Genomic DNA, 23954 nt, shown 5'->3' with positions numbered 1-23954 from the left:
GAAATAAATTTGTAAAAAAAAAAAACGCTTATTTAACTTTTTAAAAATCTCACAAACCTGTGTATTTAACTTCTTATCCTTCATAGTTTTAATTTTGGACAATTTACCATAGCTCAGCTATTGCAGACATATTTTCTTTTATGGTGTATTTGGATTGATAAATTTGAATTTGAGAAAAGAATTTAGAGAAATTATTTCAAATGACTTAATTTGAAAATGATTTGGAATCCATCAATATTCAATAAAATATAATTCAAAATTAGAATATAATGATTTATAATTCTTTAAATTTATATCTGTCCAGACAAATTCAAATGATTTGTTATTAAAAATTTAAATTTCATAATTTCAGGTCACTCAATCCAAACGCAACCTTTGAGTAAACGACATTAATGTTCCATTATGTTAGCCCCAAAAACACAAATATTCGATGTATTTTGTAAAATACAACTACGCCTCTTACGTTATAGTTGTAATCATAGCTACACACCCTATTCAGAGATAAAATTTATACAAAAATTCAATAAAAAATATTACACTAATACCCTATCACAGGGTAGCTATAAAAATATGGGTATGTGTGTATTTTCATCTAACCTCATCAAGTGTCAATGTAATTCCATCTAGAGTCGTCCATTATCCTTCGTCAACCTAATTATAATGTCAATGTTCTTTTCTTCGATAATTTCAATACTTACAGGCTTGTTTTGAGTTGAAAAATCTTATATAGAATGCCTAGTAGTTAGCCTATGACTTTTTCAATCTTGAAGCTATAACCAGACAGGAGGCAGCTAGGGTACAGTAGCTAGCAGGATTACCGAGCTAAAATGGAGTGAGCTGCCGAAGACACGAACGATAAAATCCAGTGTCGCGGGGTAGTGAGTGGTCCTCTGGTGAGGAGCACGAGTGTATGTAAGTAAGGCTGTTCCGCGCGCGCACGAGTATTCCCAGTACTTAATACCCCAATCTCAATTGGATGCCTAAGAGTAGACTATATGCCTTTATCTCCCCTTGTTTGAATATCCAGACGGTATACATATATTTGTTAGGAACGCATGTAGTATTATGAAAAAAGATGAAAAATTCCAAAAAATATACTGTGGATACGGTTATGAAAACTATAATCTTATGAACGAAAGTTACGTTTTTTATTTTAAAAAAAACAAGAATAAAAAAGAAATTTTAAATTGCACACCTGAAAATATCACGTGTTGTAAAGGAGAATCCCACCATTAAATTATACTGAATAATAAGATTAAAGAACTTCTGAAGTCCAAAAATAGAAAAAAAAGAAAAAGAAAAAGAAAACCCATTTGACCTCTATTCGCGAAAGACCGTAGCCTGCCACGAGTCAAAGTGTCAAACACCCACAACACCTGCTGAGTCACTTGTACTTTGTTCTATCAACGTTGTACATCTACCCTCTGTGTGTCAACTGCAATAGGTATAAGCCTCCAGGTTTTGGTCGGAAAACCTCTCTCTCTCTCTCTCTCTCTCGCTCTCTCTCACTATTTCCTTTCACACCCTTAAAAGCCGTTAGCCGACACAGCTAGGCAAATTCTCTTCTCTTACAAAACACGCAGTGGAATAGATGTACATAGAGGCGTTGATTGTGTATATATATACATACAAGTTTTATTTTCTATTTTTTAAATTTAATGATCAAGTAATCCGCCCTCGTTGATCGTCTACGCGTTTATCGATTCTCTATAGGTAAATTCGTGTTTTGCATTACCTTTTGCCTGGTTTACTTGGGTTTATATGACGTGTGTGATTCAGCATTGGCGTTCTCAGCTGTTAATTAAGGGTTTTGATGTTGCTAGCGATTAGGGTTTTTGGAAAGTCTATTTATAGTCTCTTTTTGGGGTTAATGGTTTTTGTGATTGTAACCAATTTCTATCTGCATTGGTGTGAAATAACGTAATCTATGTTCATCTTTATCCTTTTGTGCTTTTGACTCTGTTTTTGCTTGCATAAATGGTTGATATGTATACGTGTATGTATGTGTCTGTCTGTGTGTTTGTCGTTTTCCGTGTGCGTATAATTTTGGTGTCGGTCTGCACACGCCACGGGGGGAGAGTTTTTGGGTGTGAGTTAATTTTGTGTCATTGAAGGTGTTGCGAAAAGGTCGAAAATAAATGCTGTGAAGTTCGTCGGACTAAGTTCGTTACATAGTGGATTTAATTTGCTAAAAGGAGCTTTAAATGAAGGTGAAATCCCATACTGTCTGCACACGCCCGTGGAGAGAGTTTTTGGGTGTGGCTTAATTTTGTCATTGAAGGTATTGCAAAAGGTCGAAAATAAATGCTATGACATTTGTCGGACTAAGTTTGTTAAGAATTGGATTTAATTTGCTGAACGGAGCTTTAAAGGAAGGTGAAATCCGATTCCATTGATTTCTCACTGTTATTTTCTTTTGTTGGCATATACGGTAGCTTTTGGAAGAATGATTTGTCAATTCATAGAATTCTGATTGATCACATGATGTTGAGTTCTAATCCTCTAGGTATTAGCATTAGAAGTTCATGTTAGTGGTGCTATTTTTATGATCTATAGGTTCCATATATTTAAGGCAGGGATTATCAGAAATTTTTGTACTGGGATGTATTTGTTTTGCATAACTCTGTTTGCTTTCATTTGTTTATCTGTGATCACTTGTTGTCTTCTGCTGTAAATTTCAGGGGAAGAGTGTCCTTGTAAGTTGCATGACTATTGCTGCTGAGGCTTCTTCTCATATTTGATGAATCTCAGTGAACAGAATAATATGTTTACTGAGACATCATTTGGAGAAAATGCAAGTGAAATTAAAGAAGAGTCACCCGTGGTTGATCTGGATTTGATCACTGGAAAATTATCAGTTTGTCCGGAACCGAATGAATCTTCTTGTGTGGGAGCTGGTGGATCATCTATGAGCATGGTCAATTCAGATGTTTCTGGTGCTGACCACCTTCTTTCGGCTTTCGGTTCTATCAGCGTTTCTGACCGATTTGAGCCAAGGGATAATACAACAGATGGTATTAAAGCTGATGCTTTGTTTTACATTGGCGAAGCTGATCCATCTGGACAGAGACCTGATGAGGCAAAATATATTAGTAAATTTGATTTTTCTGAGTCAGCCAGTATTGCTGAACCATCTAGCCGAATGGATGGTGAAGCTGAAGTTTTGGTTGGAACTGACAAATCCTGCAAATCAAATCATCCTCAAATTTTATACACATCGTTGCAGAGGAGTGCCTGCGATACTAAATCAAGTCAGAACAATGAGTCCCAAAAACCATCAAAACAAAAAGGTAGGAGGATACCAAGCAAAAAATCTGTATTGGATTTAAGTTCCTTGCCAATATTAAGAAGAAGTAGAAGTTCATTCTCCAAGCCTGCTCGATCTTCTGTTTGGGGATATTTGGGGAATATCTTACCAGTTACGGAAGGAAATAGTGAGCTTGATCAAGACATAGGTAAAGAGAAAAAACTAAGAAAAGTTGGAGGAGGTAAAGGAAAACATAATGCTACCAAGGGCCAGATAGGTCGAAAATCAACCAAGAAAAGGTGCGGTACAACTGGTCGTATCTCTTTGAAGATTAGGATTGGCAATAAAAGCTGTAGTTTGGGGGATGCTGCTGAAAATCTTAGTGCATCAGGGAATGACATTGCTGAAATATTTGACACAATGGAAAACAAGTTGGGAGAAGAAATGTCTCGAGATACGATATCTCCATGTGAGAAGAATTTAGAGAATGCGACTTCTCCTGATGCCTCTGCTTTGAGCACTCATCTTGATGACAGTGGTGCTCTTTGTAATTCTTCCTTAAATAATTCAAGTGACTTCCATCAAATCATAAGTCACGACAACAGTGTTAATATGGGAGCTCCCATTGAAAACCATTGTTCAGATGTAGGAACTTCGCCTGATTCAGAAGTTATAAACTCCGTTCCTGATGGTTCATTTTGTGAAAAAGAGTTACCAGATATACATGATAGTCCGATTATGTCAAAGGAGTATGTTCCTCCAAGTGATGTCTCAAATTTGATTTTGTCAAGGGAGAAGTTCAAGAAAGGAAAGAAGACAGATAAACTACGTCTGGTAGGTAATTGTACTTTGGAAAGCAAACAAACTGGTGGACAAACCATGGATACTGCTAACTTATCCATCCCAATTGGGGATTTTACAAGTTTGAGTTTGCCTCATTCTAAATGTAAGAAAGGAAAGAAGAAAGATAAACTCGACGAGGTTGGTGATCTTAGTGTGCATGGCGAGCTAACTGGCACAGACACCACAAATAATGCCGAAGTACCTGCAGATCATGGAGTGGGCGAGAAAGTGGGTGATGCCTCCATGATAACAACTGTAAAACCATATCCTGATGGTGCTGAAACAAATGCTTGTTCTGGGCTTGTTGCTGCAAGTGTGTCCCCAAACTCACCGGTCCATGAAAAGTTAATTCCTAGCAAGAATGGCCGAAAACTCCCTAAATGCTCCAGAGCAAAGGGAGTTCGCAAAGCCAGGTCTAGAATCTTAGATTTACCCTGTGAGAGAAACAAAGCCTCTAAAAGGAAGGGAAAGAAAAGCAATGTTGGTGGCAAGCATCAAGCTACTGAGGTTGGTGCTAATGGTGCCCTTAGTGGAGTGGAAAGCCTTCTGGAAGCAGGTATTACTTGATGTTTGTATATATCCATGCATATGTTGGCAATGCACTCCTCTCATCCCGGATACCCACAAAAAATGAGGAAGGCACAAGCAAATTATTATATACATCAATTCTTGCCTCTATTCTACTGTCTCATATTCTATTTGTGCAATATGTGAAAACTGCAAATCGAGCTGATTCATATTCTAATCAAATTTTTAGGAAATCAAAAATCATCTGATCTTGGAGAAACTGCAGCTTTTAGCAAAGATATAAGTGCTCCAAGAAGTGACCAGCAAAATTCATCTGGTGGGGTGAGGGAGCAATATACCCCACCAAGGAATGCGTGGGTGCTTTGTGATGAGTGCCAAAAATGGCGGCGCATACCAGCCGCACTTGCAGATCAAATAGAAGAAACTAACTGTGGATGGTAAAATAATCATGATTACTGCAATTGGTCTTTGCATTGGAATTGAGCACAATGACAACAAGTATACTTTGCAATAAATCAGAGAGCTATTATTCTATAATGTCAACAGCCTAATAAGCAGAGTGCATAATATGCATGCTTATTATGCCTACTTCTCTAAAATGTGTTGCATATATTTTCTGCTTGGTTTGGTGAGCTTGCATAATTTCCTTGTAACCTAGATGGTTTCCCCCCCTCCCTATTTTGCGAGAGCATTTATGATGATCACTTCGTCTATCACATGTTAGAATACCTAGATACTTTATTCTGTATTGAGTTAGATCTTGCCTGTCATGTATAGGAACTCAGCTATCTCCACCTGCTTTAATGTCGATTATCATGTTTCTTCCATTTGTGTGTATTCCAAACAGGCGTTGCGAGGTGGAGCATCTTTGTTTTTTTTTATTTATTTTGGGTGGGGGGATGAGAGAGTGTGGTGATTGGCTATGAGGATTTTGCTTGTAATCTTCCAAATAAGTTCTCCCACTGGAAAGTTTTTGTCAAGTCCAAGGACGTTCCTGGATCAGGTTAGCTTTCGCATTTTAGGGGGTTTATTGTTTGGATATCTGGGATGCTAAAGATAGTTTCTTTTTGCAAATATCTCCTCTGAGAGATGTAAGTTTCCGCTGTATATTCAAAGAATTATGTGAACCTACTTCACTGGGATTTGCAAAGATGAAATCCAGTTTTTTAGGAAATGAACATTTATAAGGCTTCAATAGATCTTCTAATGGTTATCTTTAAAAGTTCAGTTAGAAAGCTCAGTGAGAGACTCACAGTTTCCATTGGATGTTGGAAGAGTTCATTTACAGGATTCATACTCTTCCAAATTTGTCTTGGACTAAAATTGATTTACATCCACACTTATTAGGCAAACTCACCTCTAGTACGTTAAGCTGATGCAATTAAAGGTCTTCAGAAGGGCTAAAAGATGTGCGAGCAGCTCCCAGCGATTTTATAAGGGAACATTGGCTAAGTGACTTACATATCACCATTTCTTTAGAATCTGTTTTAAGAGCAAGAATCAAGTTAGCTTACAAATACTGGTGTTAGTTAAGTTATTAAAAAAGTAAATAAAATATGCAAACGTAGTCAGTTTAAACGTGAAGTACTGGCTCGCTTCAGTATCAATCATGAATGGGATATATTGGATTTTTCAAACCTTATTGAATGTACTATATTTACTCTGGTCTTAAGATGTCGATGTATTCATTTTTTTTTATGAGAGTTGCTTATGGATTTGATATCTTCTATTGCGAAGGACTTGCAAAGATAACACAGATAAAGACTTTGCTGACTGCTCAATTCCTCAAGAGAAGTCAAACTCAGAAATCAATGAAGAGCTGGAAATATCTGATGCTTCCTGTGAGGAGGATGCCTGCGGTAACTTCCTGAAGTCTAAGCAATATCGACCAAAGGGTATGATTACTAAATGCTGTCACAACAATGGCTTTTGAACTTCAGATGCATTTCTGGATAATATGCAACTCCATTCGTTTGAACTTTGGGTTGATTTTGTTATTTTGCAGTTGCTCAGCAGGCATCTTGGTCACTTATTAAAACAAACTTGTTTCTGCACCGGAGCCGCAAAACTCAAACCATGGACGAGGTGAATGCTTAGCTTTCTACATCTTTACTATCGTCTCCATAGTTAAACTTCATATAAATTGATCTTTGTTTCTTTACTGTATGGAATTTATTATCTTTGTTGCAATCACTTTTATATAGGAATACTGATGTCATTCTTACAGTTTCGAGAGGCGTTATCGCACCCGTATAAAGAGCTTATTTCCTTTCAATGGCTCTTCATATTTATGCATATCTGCTGCTTTTTGCACGTGTTTTAACATCTGATAAATATTTTTCGACTGGATAAAAGAAGACAAAAGTTTTGGTATGTCAACTTGTCCCGTTGCAGTAACTGACACGAGTTGCGATACTTTTTTACCAGAAAAGGAGTTTAGCTTCAGAAAGTTTCCTGGTTCCATGTGTAATGTCCTCCCAGTTCAGCTTTTCATGCTAGGTCTTTTTATCCATTTTCTCGTTTGCTTCTGAATTCAACAAAACTTTTCAAGGGTGTTTTGTTGTGTCTTGGTATATTGCAAGTGCATGCCTGTTTGTATTTGCGAGCTTATGCCTCTTTGAGGTTCTGGAATTCATATGATGCATGAACTCATGCATCAGTAATTGTTCATTTTGCGGAATTCAATTTGTTATCCACCTGAAATCATTTTATTCTTTTTATTTTTGTGCATAACAGGTAATGGTTTGTCATTGCAAACCTCCATCAGATGGCAGAATGGGTTGTGGAGCTAAATGTTTGAATCGGATGCTTAACATTGAGTGTGTTCAAGGAACTTGCCCTTGTGGTGAACTTTGTTCAAATCAGCAGGTGCACAATTTTTTTCCCTTCGTTCTACTTCTACACTGATTTTACTTGCTGTTGCCTCAGAAGTTAATTTTCAATCATTGTTTGTTTGCAGTTTCAAAAACGCAAGTATGCTAAACTGAAGTGGTGCAGGTGTGGAAAGAAGGGCTACGGCCTTCAGGCTCTTGAGGATATATCTGAGGGTCAGTTTCTTATAGAATATGTTGGAGAGGTAACATGGATTCTTACTTAATAACTTTAAGCTTCCCATATCTAAAGGCATTTAGACCAAGTCAACATTTACTAACTAAACTGGTCCATCAATCGGCACCAATTCATTATTAGGAAGTTTCTTTGGAGCCACAAACCAATGTGAGTTTAGTGGGGCTTTACATATCATGTGGATTAAGCCATGGGTTACGACTAAAGAATTTCACTTTGAACTTATTTTGATAGCAGATACCAATTTCTGGATATTGAGTTGAAATCTCAGTTTTTATGTGTTTACACTGGTCTGGGGATGTTGCAGGTGCTTGATGTTCATGCTTATGAAGCAAGACAAAGAGTGTACGCCTTAAACGGTCATAAACATTTTTACTTCATGACATTGAATGGGAGTGAGGTTTGTATCTCTCTTGCTATATTTGTAAAGTTGATAACATTTTCTGTTCATCAAATATATTGGGGTTGGATGAGGTCAATCTCTCATGATAAGTTATACAACATTTTTATGCACTGTTAGATTTGCAAGCGAGTACTTGAACTGTTACGTAGTAATAGTTTGTATATCAATTTAAGATTTATGCTTCAGGGTTGTATCGGAAATCAGAATTACCCAAGGGGTTCAAATCTTTGAACAAGGGGGTGTGGGAAGATTGCCTCAGTTTGTGGTGTTCTCTTGAATTTGGAACATGAAGTTGAAGTGCTAGTTATTGATCACATTCTTAATATTTTTGTACAGTCAAGTATTGTTGTAGTATTTTTGTTTGAATTCATAGAAGGTCTTTATTCTGCCCTGTTGAAATGCTCCACCCCCAAATTGAGTGTAGATGAGCTAACTGCAGCCTGAAAATTATTTAGCTGACACAGCCAACTTTATCACGAAGCAAAAGGTTTATGTCATAATAATGATAAACCATGACTGTCTTTTATTTGAATAGTTGTGAACTTATATCCAGCTAATTCAGACCCCATCCTCCTTGCCGCACCCGCTTCTCTTTCTGTCAAGTTTCCCCTGTTTATGTACTTATATGGTTTTTTCGTAGTTTTCATGTTTTTGCAATTTATGCTTCTGTTTCAGGTAATCGATGCATGCGCTAAAGGGAATTTGGGTCGGTTTATAAACCATAGTTGTGACCCTAACTGCCGTACGGAAAAGGTATTCACATGGGTTAACCTCTCATTCCGATGTACTCTTCATCTATTTTTATGGATTATGTTATAACAGTAAGGCATCTGGCATTTGCCTTCCCATCCTCTTTCCACTTTCTGCACAATAAACATGCATTTCAAGTGCATCTGGTTTATGGGATGTGGCTAAATTACATCCTCATTTCGGATGGGTTGGTTTCAATTTTATTCTGCCAGTAGTTTCTTATCTTTAGTTGCATCAGTATTATGAAACAGAAAGATATTAAGTAATTGTTGCATTTGTAAGAAACTGTTTTTTCTCAAGAAAGAACTTGTTGCCTCGTATGGTTGCAGATGGTACAATCTTGAACAATCTGATTGGAAATAGAAGTATGGACATGCTTGTTTGTCTGGACAAGTTACTTTCTCATTTCTATATTATGTTTCTTTCTCAATCTAAATTGTTTTCTCATTTCCTTTTTATTTGTTGAGCCGAAAATACATTGTGTGTGTTTACTCATTTCAGATTCTGTAGCTTTGGTAAATGGATACTTGACTATGGATGCAAAAGGAATTTTAACTCAATCCTTTTTGTATATCTGACAGTGGATGGTGAATGGAGAAGTTTGCATTGGACTATTTTCTTTAAGGGATATTAAGAAGGTAAGCTCCCCTTTGCTAACAGTAAATCAAGTCATGATGTCAACTTGCATGATTGTTTGTTTATGCTGCTAGAAAAGTAGTATTGGTGTGTGTGTTGGGGGGGGGGGTGTTTGACATAGTTCAAGCATTGTTTCCTCTTAGAGAACATGCTGACTCTTTTTTTGCAAATTCTGCATATCAGGGTGAAGAGGTTACATTTGATTACAACTATGTACGTGTATTTGGGGCTGCTGCCAAAAAATGCGTTTGTGGTTCCCCTAATTGTCGGGGCTATATAGGTGGTGATCCCTTGAACTCTGAAGTAGTTGTTCAGGATGATTCAGAAGATGAGTGTTTGGAACCTGTTATGATCTGTGGAGATAGAGATATGAATGATGATTGGAATGATATAATGTCAAATTCCCTGAATGGTGGACAGCATGAAATTGCAAGTAAACCACCAGCAAACAAATACAATATGAAGAAACAGATTAGTACTGTTGGTGAGAGCATTACAGAGTCACACACTTCAGAACCTTTAACTCAAAAGGTCGAGGGTGTTAAAGCTGTGCAGGTTGAGAAAAGCATGGTTCAGGATAGATCTGAAGTTGAAAACTCTGTTGCTAATGATTCTGCTACTGATGCTCTTGAGCTGTTGGATATCAACAAAATTACTGGCCAGGCCTTGGATGGATCTGTATCAGCTACTTCAAAAGTTGAATCTGAGGGCCTCCAGTCTCAGATGCATTTTTCTTCCCAACTCATGGATATTTCCTATCAGTCAGATCGTTTTGAGACCAAAGCAATGTCTTCTACTCATCAATTGGCGATTATGGCAGCATCGCCTATCAATTCATTGTCTGATATGGTTGAATCTAAGAGGAAATTGAAATATGCTGCTGTGGGGGGAAGGCATGAACTACCAAAATCCAATTCTCTTGCTAAGACTAATTCATCTTCGTCAATTAGAAAAGGGAAACATAGAACGAATGTTGTGAATGACAAAGAAACTATAGATGTGGATACTTTAAATGCAGCAGCGGAGAAATCCAAAAAGTTACCAGAACTTTCCGTAAATAATCGTTTTGAAGCTGGTAAACAGTCATCTATACCATACTACTTTCAAGTTAATTAATCTTGATTTTTACTGTAATAAGTTACTTAACTGGTTGCAGTTGAGGAGAAACTGAACGAGCTGCTTGATCCCAAAGGGGGAATAAGCAAGCGGAAAGTAAGTTGTCCTCTTGTTCCAGCATCTTTTACACATTCTTCACTCTTGTTTTTGAAGATCTGATACCTTTTTATTGTATTTATAAAATTATGCAACAACATGCACAATATTTGGTATAAATTGAACTGCTTATTTTTTAGTATATAGATTCATATCTTGCTTGTAATTATTTGTCATATTGTGTTCAAGACTGACACTGTGTACTTGCTGTCCTATATATGCCTGTGGATGGTTGTTTTTTAAGGTCTTAAGTTCTCTATTTATTTAATAGGATGCATCTAAAGGCTACTTGAAGCTTCTTTTTCTAACTGCTGCATCGGGGAATAATGGCCATGGTGAAGCTATTCAGAGGTATTTCCTTAATACTACTTCATGTAATTTTTTTCTGCATCCATTCTTGTCATTTGATCTGGTAAAAGGTAATATTTTATATGTGAATGAAGCGATTTACTGGGGACATGCTTTTTGTTTTTACACCTCTTTTGCAGTAATAGAGATCTTTCAATGATCTTGGATGCACTTTTGAAGACAAAATCTCGGACTGTTCTGGTTGATATAATCAATAAGAACGGTAGTAATTTCATTATGTTGTCACCAGAAATCTATATTGCACTAGTTAGTGATACTTTGTCATAATGAAACAATTTTGCTTTACAATCAACCCTTTTTCATCTATAGGTTTGCAGATGTTACACAACATAATGAAGCGGTATAGGAAAGAGTTTATCAAAACCCCGATTCTGCGCAAGCTTCTCAAGGTAACTTTAGTGAATAATTTTTACTTAAACTACATGAAGAACATACATTGCATGGTTTCTGGATGATATCTATCGTAATCTTATCAAATATTAGGTTTGTCCATGGTTAAATAATCATTGGTTTTGGTAAAATGTAAGACCTCAATTGCCTACAAATTTTTAGCCTTAAATTTTATTTACCCATTAATATGCTGAAGAAATATACACATACATTCATGCATGCCTGTAGTTGGACGTATGAATATATGTAATAAAATGATTAGTGCCACAAGTTTATCTGTCTTAAATAAATTTACCCAGTGAATAACTGAATGGATAATGCTTAAAAGTTTATGAGTCTGCACTGCGTATACTTTACCAATTGAACCCCCACCCACACACCAAATGGTAAGGCGGGTAAAAAGAAGTTGATGTAGTTGTGATTTCAGCATGAAGGATTGGGTGATAGGGAATTTCCCATTTCAAGGGAAATAAGTATGAATGATCTCACTGGTTGATGCAGGAAATTCATAGGGGAATAAGTGTGAATAATATCCCTGGTTGGTCAGGAAACTCGCAGGGACGGCCAGACTGGATATTGAAAAGAGTCATGATAAACAAGCTCTGCATATTGATATAGATATAATAACATAATACTATTTAAAACTTTTACTGATTTCGACTAACATTATCACCATTTTAATTACAAAATGGAAATGTTATAGATGGCAATTGAAAATAGATTGTTCCATTAATTTATAAGAAATATAACTCTTGCAGGACAGAACCCTTAACTCAAAATATCTTTTGCTCAAGTAAGAATCTTGGGAAGATCCTTGTGAGAAAGAACATCTGACCCAAAACGGAAACAGATATCTCAAACAGATTGTTACAAAAGTTTATAGTCCCTATTTTTGGTAGTGCATGTGTTAAACACCTTTGGATTCTTGCCTCCAAAATATGCCTTATGTTTTTGCTGGCTGTGAAAGCTGTCATCCTAAACTCCACCTGTGGGAAAAGACTGACTCACGAAACATCAGTTTATTGGAAGTACTAATTCAATTAACTGCCAGAAGAAGGTAACAGCAGAGAAGAAGCATGCACAACTCATATGAAATCCATTTGCATTTAAGATGGAAGGCATTAGCATCAAAAGCTGATATTCTACCAATGTACCAATGTACTAATTTATTTGGTCCCCTCTCACCCCATAGCTGAGCCGAAGAGTTTTCCCTCTTCCTCAATAGCTAATCTGAAGAAATGGCTTCTGAGAAGAAGTCCTGAAGATATTTCCTTTTGATCTCAACATTTTCTGTTAACTACAGAAACGGTGATACATCATTTTGTGAAATTGAAGATCACTTATTTCCTTGATGTTATATTAGGAATTTGCATTGGTATGATGTGATTTAGGAAATGCTGAACTTATGTTGAATCATTTAAGGATAATGGAGAAACCAGGAGTTATATCCAGTTGTTACTTACTGTTTTTTACGTAGGTACTGGAATATCTGGCAGCCCGGGAGATTCTTACTTCAGAGCACATAGCTGGTGGTCCACCTTGTCCAGGAGTGGAGAGGTGAAGAAATATCTTACTGTTTCATGTTTACTGCTTCCTAGGATTTGCTTGGCTTTTGTGTTTTAGTATGGAAAGTATTCACATCTCTGCTGTGCATGTAAATACTAGTACGTTAGTGTAATCGATAAGAATATATATGATGTGCATTTTTGTGATATATTTGTATATGAATGTGTGTGTATAAAAAAATATCGATTTATGTATACCGAGGACATTTTTGTAAATTTATCTAAATATAAATTCCTTCCTACCTTTGTCATATGTAGCACACTAAAACATTTCCTAATGATTTTTAATTAATTTCCCTATTAAATACCTTGTGATATACAAACATTTGCAATGGAATAGGATTTTTGGCAATCAAATTCCTTGCAAACAGGTTGTTAAGGTCTTTGTATTTTGTGGCTCCATGTCTATGTTGAATACCTTTTTCATTACCATTAGAGATATTCATCCTTAAGCTGTTAAGGGGTGCGAGTCTTTTTCCAGAGGCTGGCTGCATTAATGTTAACTGTTCTGTTCTTGTGCCTTTCTGCTAATTTATGCATCCAAGAGTTTACAAATACTAGGTCTTCAAATGAGGAGAAAAAGGTACTAACTATACCTGGACAGTTGTTTGACAACATTTGCAGCTCACTCATCAAACAGCACCAAAATAGATAAATATGCAAAGAATTGAGTCATGCATGAAAGCTCATACATTTTCATATTAATGTGTTTATGCAAATATTTATATGCAACTGAAAAGGACTACGAGAACAATATCCCTGACTGATCAAAGTCGCAATATTGCCTTCCGCTATTGTCAAAACCTTTTGGCTGTAAAGCTAGTTCTCTTTTGTCCATTGTTTAGCAAGGTGCAGAAAGCTCCTCATGGACTTGAAACAGAATGAACTGACATAATGCTTTCTAATTCTGTGACTTGTTTAATCTTCAATTAACTTTTTAGTATTATTGTTCTATAGGCTGTTGATTCCTTCTCAAATATGCTCTTTTTAAGCATGTTTACTCACATTTAGAGTGCATTAAATGATTAAAGTCTTGATCAATTAGTAGTTTCGTCTTTGATATGTGGAAGAGAGGACTTATCATAATGCAAGATTTTGCATGGTTTTCCTACTTCCTCAAGTATCCTTTCTCTTCTTTACGCACCCGTGCATCTTCTCTCCTGTCCTATACATTGTGTCATTTCTTCAGATATGATCTCCTCTAAAATATCTTCTACCATTGATCATTTCTTTTTGGGTATATTTATCATCTGATGCTGAAAAAAATGAAAAAATTCGTGTCAACATGGGTAGAGAATTTTACACGCACGCTGTAATGAGAAATATCATTGCTTTTCAATATTTGTTTCGTGTTTATTCTCGTAATGTTTTTTATTCACTTTTTCATGATTATGTTTTTCTGAATTGCATCTTATTTTATACTTGCAGCTTTAGAGATTCAATATTGATTCTGACAGAACATGCTGACAAACAGGTAATGCATAAAAAGTTGTCATTCCATTTTATGGATTCAGTCACTTGCCAGTGCATTTTCTTTTTCTCAAAGTTGTGATACATTTATTGATTGGTCTCAATGGATAAAAGACAGAAAAAAAATGTGGTCAATTTTGTATTCCGCTCATGCTTCTTTGTTGAAGACAAGCTGATGGCTGGCAAAACACAAAAGAAAAAAATCATCAATAGCAAAGCCCTTTGTTAATTTAACCTCTGTTACTGCTCTCAGGTCCACCAAATTGCACGAAACTTCCGGGATAGGTGGATTCCAAGACATCTCAGGAAAAATTGCTGCATGGAAAGGGATGATGGGAAGATTGAATTTCATCATCAGCATTTAAGCTATGGTGGGTTTTCAGTGTCATACAATCATTTGTGCGATAGAGGCGCAAAACCTTCAGAACGGATAAACACTCCTGAAATGCAATCAGCTGCTGCATCTGGTACAGTTGAGACTTCCACTCCAGACCTGCCCTCTGCTTTGGGTACTAGCTTTGGAAACAACATGACTAAAACGCGCAAGCGCAAGAGTCGATGGGATAACCCAGTGGAGGACTACCCGCATTCAAGAAGTAGAATCAACGTGGCAGGTGATGAAAAGCTGAACATTGATGAGGATGCCCCTCCTGGGTTTTCATCTCCTTGTAATGGCGGCCATAGGGTTCAATCTGATGCTGCTGCAACTACTATCAATCACCAGGAAAGAGAGACATGTATAAAGCAGCATCCAGTTGACATTATATCAGGTGATTCACAGTTGAGGTTTGTTGCACGTATGCCTCTTTCCTATGGGGTCTCCTACTCTGTCATGCAGCAATTTGGTGTCCGTAAAGCAGAAACATCTGACTGTTGGACTGTAGCTCCAGGAGTGCCATTCCACCCATTTCCTCCATTGCCTTCATACCCCCATGGCAAGGAAGAATTACCAACATCTGCTGCTGGATGCGCATCATTTAGTGAAACGGCAGAAAAGATAGAACAAAATAATGATACCTGTGTCACTTATCACACTGGTCAAATACATCCAGGAATATGCAGCATCGACCCGCCAGAACAAAATCTCTCAGTTGCAAATGGCCTGCCAGATTTTCAGCAAGGGGGTTTGTGTAGCTTGGGAAGGAAATACTTTAGGCAACAAAGTGGAATCATTCAAAGTTAGCCCCACCATGGGTTCGCATGAGAAACGGTTGGGGGCATGCAGGGAACAACACAAGAAATGTTCCGCCAGGAATTGGTTTTGGAAATGGACCGAACGAGTTTAGGAATTCATACAACTTGGAGAATGTTAACTGGAGAGGAGTTTCTTAAACATGAAACTCATCAGCATTGATTATGAAAAATCACCTTAATTTTATAGAAGATACTTGAGGAGCTATTAAAAACATTCTGATGCTCCTTTTTTATGTACCATAATTCTTTACTGCACAGTATTCCTATATTACAATATTCTTTTGTTTCTTCAGTTTTCTATTTAGTTGTAGGCTCCGGCGCCTCTATGCTTGCTTAGGACAAGGAATCAAAGAAAGTAGGCATTCTTCAGATACAAATAAACTTGTAGCTGAATGAAGGTTGATATTGAAATATGGATGTTATTTTGTGTGCAGTTGCTTTATTTGATAAACTCATCTAAGGTTCATCATTCTTGTGTGTTTAGGTGATCATTAACACTTGCCCCGGAGGTTCCTTATTCTTGTGTTTTGAGATAATCATTAACATCAACCTTGGCTGGTTCGTTCAGTGGGTTAGGTTCGGACGAGCAACTTGAATGTCAGGACACAACATCTCCAAGAACCACTGAGGCCGAAAAATCAAAAAGGAAAAAGAGAAAATTGAAGAAAACAAATACTAGAAGTTCAGAAATCAACCATGTCTACAAGCAATACATCTCTCTGTAAACAACACATTCTTACAATCAGCATGATGAGGATATTCTTTTCCAACAACTGCCGAAATACATCTAACTTCTTTCTCATCATGATGCAACAAAATTCAAGAAGAAATCCAAAGCCTATATACAATCTACACATTTTGTCCAAACGAAAACAAAACACAACCTTAACTAATACTGTTTCAGCAAACTTCTGATTCGCACAAAGCACCAGGTTTTGAGTAGTGTCTTGTGCCGCCTCCAGCCATGAAAATATTTTCCGATCACCTTTCTATAGCTGGGCCGTTCTTGCACCACATTCCAGTACTCAGCTACGTTTAGTCTTGTATTTATGTACTTCTCTTCCAAATTCATGAGAGCCAGTCGACTTAGGAGAGGAATGAACGCAACATCTGCCAAAGTAAACTCTTCTCCAACCAGATACGTCGATTCACTCAGTTTTCTTTCAGCTTCATCTAGAATTCTCTCCAGATGTTCTTCACTCCATCTCAAGACTTCTGGATCTTTGAGTTTCTCTTCTGTTTCGTATGCTTCTTTAAGCTTACGATGGTATGCACTGGCAAGTTCTGGGCATTCTGCCATCCTAGCAATTATGACACGCCTCAGGAATTTAGTAACAGAGAGACGATATTTAGGTGGGACGTGGGAGAGGGTGAAGAATTTGGGATTCCACTGTTGTATCTTGTAAATCCATTCGACAACTTCTCCGCTGCTAAGAGTCGATTCATCGCCGCCAGAAGAGACCATTGCAATTCTCTCTATGTACCTGGACATCTCCAAAGTTTCAGTGTCCATATAATAGCAGCCGTTTCAAGTAGATATATCCACACCCCATACACAACAAAGTTTAAAGAAATCAATCTTGGCAAAAGAGTTCATAACAAAATCTAGACCGTGCAGATGTATAAGATAATAACATGACTCATTACCCTTTTCGTGCAGTGGTTAACTTTTGCTTGTCCTTGAAAACCAAATAGCTGTAGCATTTTCCCCGCGAAATCCAAGTTCCAATGATTTTTTAAAGAAAGGTAGAAGAACAACTAACTATAAAGATGGTTTTGTTTTTCTAACTGTGATGATGAAGCCTAAAATACCATAACTAACAGCAGGGTGAAAATAAGACATACTGGATAATCTCTACAGTGTCGTACAAGATGTGCGAACCATTCTGGAAAACTGGAAGTTTGGCACTTGGGTTCATCCGGAAGAAACTAGAATCAAAATTCTTGCCCGTGATAGGATTTACATGGAATGATGTATAATCAATGTTCTTCTCTTCCAATGCAATCCTCACTTTCTGGCTGTCTAAGGAATATGGATGATGATACAGCTGCATTATGTTACCAACATCGACTGTTCAGCCGTGCAATTTTTGTCTGTACTCTGCAACCCCAAGCAGAAAAATTCACCTGCTTTCAAGAGGCAAAGCCCGCACTCATTAGTTACAGATTAAGTCGTGAAAAGCTACCAAAGTTAACTCACAGCTGATGCATTTACACAATGTTAACAGCACAACAAGGTTGCATGATTGGTAATACAAACCACTTTGTAGTTTCCATCTAAACTATGTTTTTCAGGCTGATTATAAAGTTACCACCGATAAGGATGAAAAGAGAAACACATGAAACATGTGTTGCAGATTACTTCAATGAAGAGGCTATTCGAAAAGCCAAATCAGTCAGCAAAGGATGAACTTGAACACACATCTATACGCACTGTTCAGCTTAAAGAATCATTAAAATTATGACCAACATCAAGGTAAAGTAAATGCCGCGGAACTCTTAAAATATATTACATCAAAGAGAAAAATACTTGTAAAAAACCTCAAACAACAGAGCTAGTTCTGATAGTCCTATATAAGTGAGTTTCAACAGAGTGATTCTTTAATTGCTCTGATTCAAGTCCACAGAGCATGACAAACGCAGGAAATAACAACAACATTATTACAACAAAAACTCTAACTTGGTCGAACAAAACACTAATTTGCCATCATATCCCAACAACTTCCTTAAAATCCTTTGCTCAGATTCAATAAAACTATGTAATTACAGACATAATCCACACAGTACATAACTTCATACACAGCCAAACTTGCTGAACAACAACATCCAAAAACAAAAAAAGAAAGATCAACATGAAACAAAAAAACCAAAAAAATTACCAGGGCAAAGGAGCTCAGGGTCCTGCAGAAAACGAGTGTATTCAGAAATTTTATGGGTTTATAGAGATTTGGGGTGCACGTGAAAGTAGAATTAAAAAAGATACCCTTCGATCAGAAAGCGTAAAGGGTGTTGCAGAAATAGAGAAAGAAGAAGAAAAGATAGTGGAGGAAAAGTAATGGAAGAATTTGGACAGCCCAGAGACAACAGTTTGTGTTCTTGCTGAGAATCTCTCTTATGATGTTAATATGGAAAGGGACAGAACATGAAGAAATTTTAAACAGTATGATGGATTGATTCTTGATATCTTAAACAGTAACTCGTAACTTCCCACACCACCCACCACTTTTTATATTTTCATAGGTCAACTAGTCTTTGCCACCCCTAACCTACCTACCCCACCCCCCATCTCTCTCTCTCTCTCTCATAGTCATAATACATTTGAAGATAATTAATGATAACGAATAATAATGATACAACCCTCATAATTTTCACATTTTTTATCAAATATTCAAATTATTATTTAACATAGTCAAACTTGATTATTTGTTCCAACAATTACTTTTCAAGAATTAAGGCTTTGTTTGGTTTCATTTTTTAGACGGGCCAAAACACATTTAATATTTGCCTGCTTCTCTTTTACACCTTATCTGTTTGTGAATTTTTTGTATATATACACATCCATATATAAAAATATAATATAAAAGATATATGATTTGATAATGAACAGTAATTTCTATATCCAAAAAATTCAATATTAAATACACAACATCTATCTATACATATATATATATATAAGAGACTTAATTTGAAAATGAACAGTAACTTTTGTCTCTCAAAACACAATATCAAATATACAATACTTATTTTAAATTATCTCTAAATATAAATCCAAACATACATAATTATTTCCAACACATACTTATTTATTTTTATTTTCTCTCTCTATCTGCACAAAACAAAACAAAACACCCAAAAAAAATAAATCCAAACTTTATGTTTATGTTTCACCCACAAATATTTTGCACCTTCTACAAAGCAATTACAGTCGACTCACTTAAAATTTGCATATATAACACTGAAACAATCGCTATCAGCTTTTTATGAAAATAAATTAAAAGAAATATTGTTAATTTATATTTAAGTATTTAAATCTAATATAGTTTAAATCAGAAGTCATACACAGTTCACCGTCAATTTCTTTGAGCCATCCATACAATTTGGGCCTAAATGGGCGGCCTAGGCCCAATACTAATCTTAATTTAAAAATGTCATTATCTCTAATAAATACAATGGGCCTAAATGGGCGGTCTGGGCCCAAAACTTCTTTCAATAATATCTCATGTATCAAAATATCTAAACAAGCATTGTGAAATTAATGCGATGCACCTAACCGATTGAATCCAACTATAAATATTGTGATTAAAATGCGACTTCAGTTCAAGAAACGTCAATGTCGTTGGAGCTTCCGCATAATTTTTTCCCATAAAACGTGTCGACATTTTGGTGTTGCCGATCGAGCCACGTCACAGGTTTAGGCTACGTGCAGTTCACCCTAAATTGTAGACATTTAATGAAAATCGAGTCCATGGTACCACACGATTTTCGTATATGTAGGGGGAATCTAATATAAAAAAGAAAGTCATTTTTTACTTACAATCAGTGGTTTGTGCCACTGCGACACCAATTCTTGAAACACCAATATAGTTACTTATATTTATTTTAAATAGTCCACGTCAAAATACTGTCATACTTATACTCTGCTCTCATTCATGTTAATCACTCGATTTTATATCCAACTCTAAATTTAAAATTTTACATCGTATCTATCTAATTATACAACAAAAATACAAGAATGAAATTGTTTGACTTGGGAATTGTTGGTATTATGTTTTCAGTTAAAGTGTCATCTTAACTTGAGCAATATTATTAAGCAATTATGATTAGTACAATGTAAGATGTAACAGCACCAAAATCAACTTGTTAACAAACTTGACCATGCCTTGTGCACCAAATTACACTACAATCTTACCAACTTTTCACATCATGTTAGGACCACATAAATTAAATTCTTTGTAAATGAAATTAATAATTTGTAACATGTCTGGTTTTGATCATACCAGTTTGAGGGATTTCAAGTTTTTGTTACAAACATATTAGAAACGAGTGTTGGTATTTTATGGATTCTGCAGTTACAAATTATAGGGGGTGTTTGCAAATACTTAAAATAAAGCACTTATCGACTTATTGCTGGAAGTAAGTTGAATAGAGTGATTTTATTTTACAATTTCTGTTTTCCAAGTGCTTAATTAAGTTGAGATTTAAACTAAAAACTATTAACAGCTCCCCACTAAATTTTCACGGCTTATTGATAAAATTATAAATTCTTTCAAACGGTTATTTTCCAAATATTCAAAAAATATATATTTTTTTGTCACTTTTTAACTTTTTATTTTCAAACACTCCTACTTTTTATATTTTTATTCAAAAGTAATCAAAGAAAATGTTTTTAATTCCTTTCCAGATTTTGTTATAAATAATTCAAAATTTGTATACACAATCTTCATACTTTTTACTTTCTTTTTGTTTTACAGAATATCCTGATTTTAAATTTTCCACTACTGACCGCACTTTTATCATTATTACATTTTTTTTATTTTTTTGAAAAGAATACAAATATTTTTACACTTTTGGTAATCATGTGGGTTAATTATCACAACAAAATTTTAATTAAAAAAAAAACATTAATCAGTACAAATATATAAAATAATAAGAAACAGAAATAATTTCATCTACACCCCTAATTTATAATTTATTTATACAAATTCCCATATCGTTTGAAAAAATTACACATACATCCATAAAAAATTTGCATCTGTCTTTTAAAAAATTATATATGCATCCACAGAAACAGTAACAGTATTATACTAACAAAATTTTTTTTCTATTAAGAATAATTTACATAAATAACCTATAAATTAGGGGTAAAAATATAATTATCTAGTAAGTGAGATGATGTTGGGTAGTATGTCTGATAATTGATACCTACCCTAGCACGTGAAGAGAGTACAGTGGAACCGACACAATACATCAAAGGCATCACATTATCAAATTGGAAACCAAATGTAGCCCAAACCCTTCAATAGAAAAAGAAATATTCACATGCACCACAATCCCAATAAGGTCCCACAATTTTGGGACTACATTGTTCATGGATTCTTCTTTTCTTTGTTTTTTCTATAATTTTTATTGCTGTTTTAAAATTTAGTGTGATTATACGTAAATTTTATTAATTTAAAAAATTATATTTAGTATTTATAGTGTTTGTTTTTATCTAATAAATAAATTCATCAACTAATTAAAATATATTGATCTTAACAACAAAAAATTGAACGAAAAATCATATTTAACTTCGATTTGACTTATTTTATTAGTTTGTTACGGTTTAAATAAATATTTTTTGATCAAATTATTATTATTATAAGAATAAAAATATACGTTATTATGTATAATAACGTATGATGATCATAAAAGAATTTACATATAATTACGGGAAGATTTGAAAGCGGATATTATTGGGATTTAATAACAAATAATTATACATGAAGAAATTATTGAGATGCGTGCATGAACAAATTGAGGTTGAGACCATAAAATGATACCAGGTTGACACGTGTTCAAGAGACAATGTCGTGGGCCTAAGAAGACACGTGTGCGTGTATAGTTGGAGGGCTCACGTGAGGAGTGTGGGTGGCGTCTGGTCGGTTAGCTGATTTCAGTTTTCATGGTCCACACTCAATAAATGAACCCATTTCTTCCACTCACTAAATGAACCAAATTGCCTATTTTTTTGGGATGCTTAAAATTTTGTATAATTCAAAATTTTATTTTTAGTAGCTTGAAATATTTATTTTTATTTAATAAATAAAATCTAATATCAATAAAAAAATTAAATGAATATTTATTGATTTTTAAATTTATCGGAGGTCAAACAATTTTCTTAACTATTCTTACAAGGGTGAAGATTGAAAAAAATATCTTATAACATGCATTAACATGTAAAGATGTATAAGGATAGTTTGATTAGAAAAATTTTATTTGACCTATAATAAATCAATCGGAGCAAATACGATTTTTCATTCGATTTTTTTTATTGATATCAATAAATTCTGTCAATTTTGACTGACGAATTGATTTGTTTGTTGGACAAAAACAAACGTTAGAAGTACAGTATACAATTTTTCAAATCACAAAGAGTTAATATGTAGTTATACTAAATTTAAGGGGAGGACGATGTAAATATTCCTATTTTTTTTAATAAATAAATATTCTGCCAAAATTTATTTTTCATTCAAAATAATAACCAAGGGGATGATAGAAGTATTAAACTATTAAAAAATTAAGAAAAAGAATAATTACACTTCAATTCTTGAGGTTTGGTATAATTACACATAGATCTTATGTGATTTAGAATATTACATATAGTACTCTTTAGATTTGTTGTCATCTAATAAATGAGTTCTCCAATTAGTCAAAATTCACTGAATTTACTGATATTAATAGAAAAAAAGGGCGACAAAAATTCATGTTTGCCCCCGATTGAATTATTACTAATTAATTACAGGTCAAATAAATATTTTTATAACTAAATTATCCTTATATATCTTCACGCGCTAATACATATGAGGAGGTATATCTTCACTGTTATAAAAGTAGTTTAGTTAGAAAAAAAATTATTTGACCTGCAATAATCCAATAATATACAAATCAATTAAGGGTAAGTATAGATTTTTATTCAGTTTTTTTAATTATCAATATCAACAGATTTAGTAAATTTTGACTAACGAAGGAAACTACGTGTTAGATGGAAGCAAATCACAAAAGTATTGAATATAATATTCTAAACCACATGAAATTTATATATGATTACACAAAACTCCCCCTAGAAGAGAGTATAATTATTCCTTAAAAAATTACCCACTCTCTAATTTTAATTTCCCGTTAATAATATTAAGAGGGTGTTTGACTAAGCTTATAAGTTTTTCAAAACATTTTAAATGATGGGGACAAAATAATTTAATAAAAAACTGTGTAAATTAATATATAGTTATGTGGGGACAAACTGAAGCAGGAGGGGCTAATTGTGAACGTCAACCCCTGTTAAGTACGCAGCTTTCCATGAGATTTAAGAGCCACAAACCACTGATTTGTTTTAGTGAAATTGTACGTACCATTACCAACAAAGAGCCATTTCTGACCTCATTTTCAGATACTTAAAAAATTAATCAAATACTTCTTCTCCATTGGATGTTAAATCACGTGTTGTTCGCTTTATGTATTTAGTTTTTTTGTCCCAAATGTTTTCGTTTATGTTGTTTTTGGACTAACATATTCTGATCGAAAT

General features: G+C 34.9%; 2 protein-coding genes across 2 annotated transcripts; one reads left to right on the top strand and one right to left on the bottom strand.

The window, feature by feature from the left end:
* Positions 1–1393: 1393 nt before the first annotated feature.
* EFS (histone-lysine N-methyltransferase) lies at positions 1394–15965 on the top strand. The gene is given in 19 exon segments (XM_011103858.3): positions 1394–1713; positions 2682–4646; positions 4848–5055; positions 6356–6513; positions 6624–6703; positions 7355–7486; positions 7578–7694; positions 7992–8084; positions 8763–8840; positions 9419–9475; positions 9657–10548; positions 10630–10685; positions 10957–11036; positions 11174–11256; positions 11364–11443; positions 12922–13001; positions 14438–14483; positions 14733–15636; positions 15639–15965. Coding segments are annotated over 18 exon segments (5223 nt in total). The 5' UTR covers positions 1394–1713; positions 2682–2740; the 3' UTR covers positions 15812–15965.
* A 367-nt stretch (positions 15966–16332) lies between these two features.
* On the bottom strand, positions 16333–18868 carry LOC105180185 (Glutathione S-transferase family protein). The gene is made up of 3 exons (XM_011103849.3): positions 18553–18868; positions 17519–17800; positions 16333–17157 (listed from the first exon to the last, which is right to left on the bottom strand). Exons 2-3 carry the CDS (start codon positions 17725–17727, stop codon positions 16563–16565), a joined length of 804 nt encoding a protein of 267 aa, XP_011102151.1. The 5' UTR covers positions 17728–17800; positions 18553–18868; the 3' UTR covers positions 16333–16562.
* Between the last annotated feature and the right edge of the window lie 5086 nt (positions 18869–23954).

Source organism: Sesamum indicum, linkage group LG2 (genome assembly GCF_026168435.1).
Source record: "Sesamum indicum cultivar Baizhima isolate 11 linkage group LG2, ASM2616843v1, whole genome shotgun sequence".
NCBI lineage: Eukaryota > Viridiplantae > Streptophyta > Magnoliopsida > Lamiales > Pedaliaceae > Sesamum > Sesamum indicum.
The sequence above is the reverse complement of the archived record's forward strand: the minus strand, read 5'-3'. Positions and strand labels throughout refer to the sequence as shown.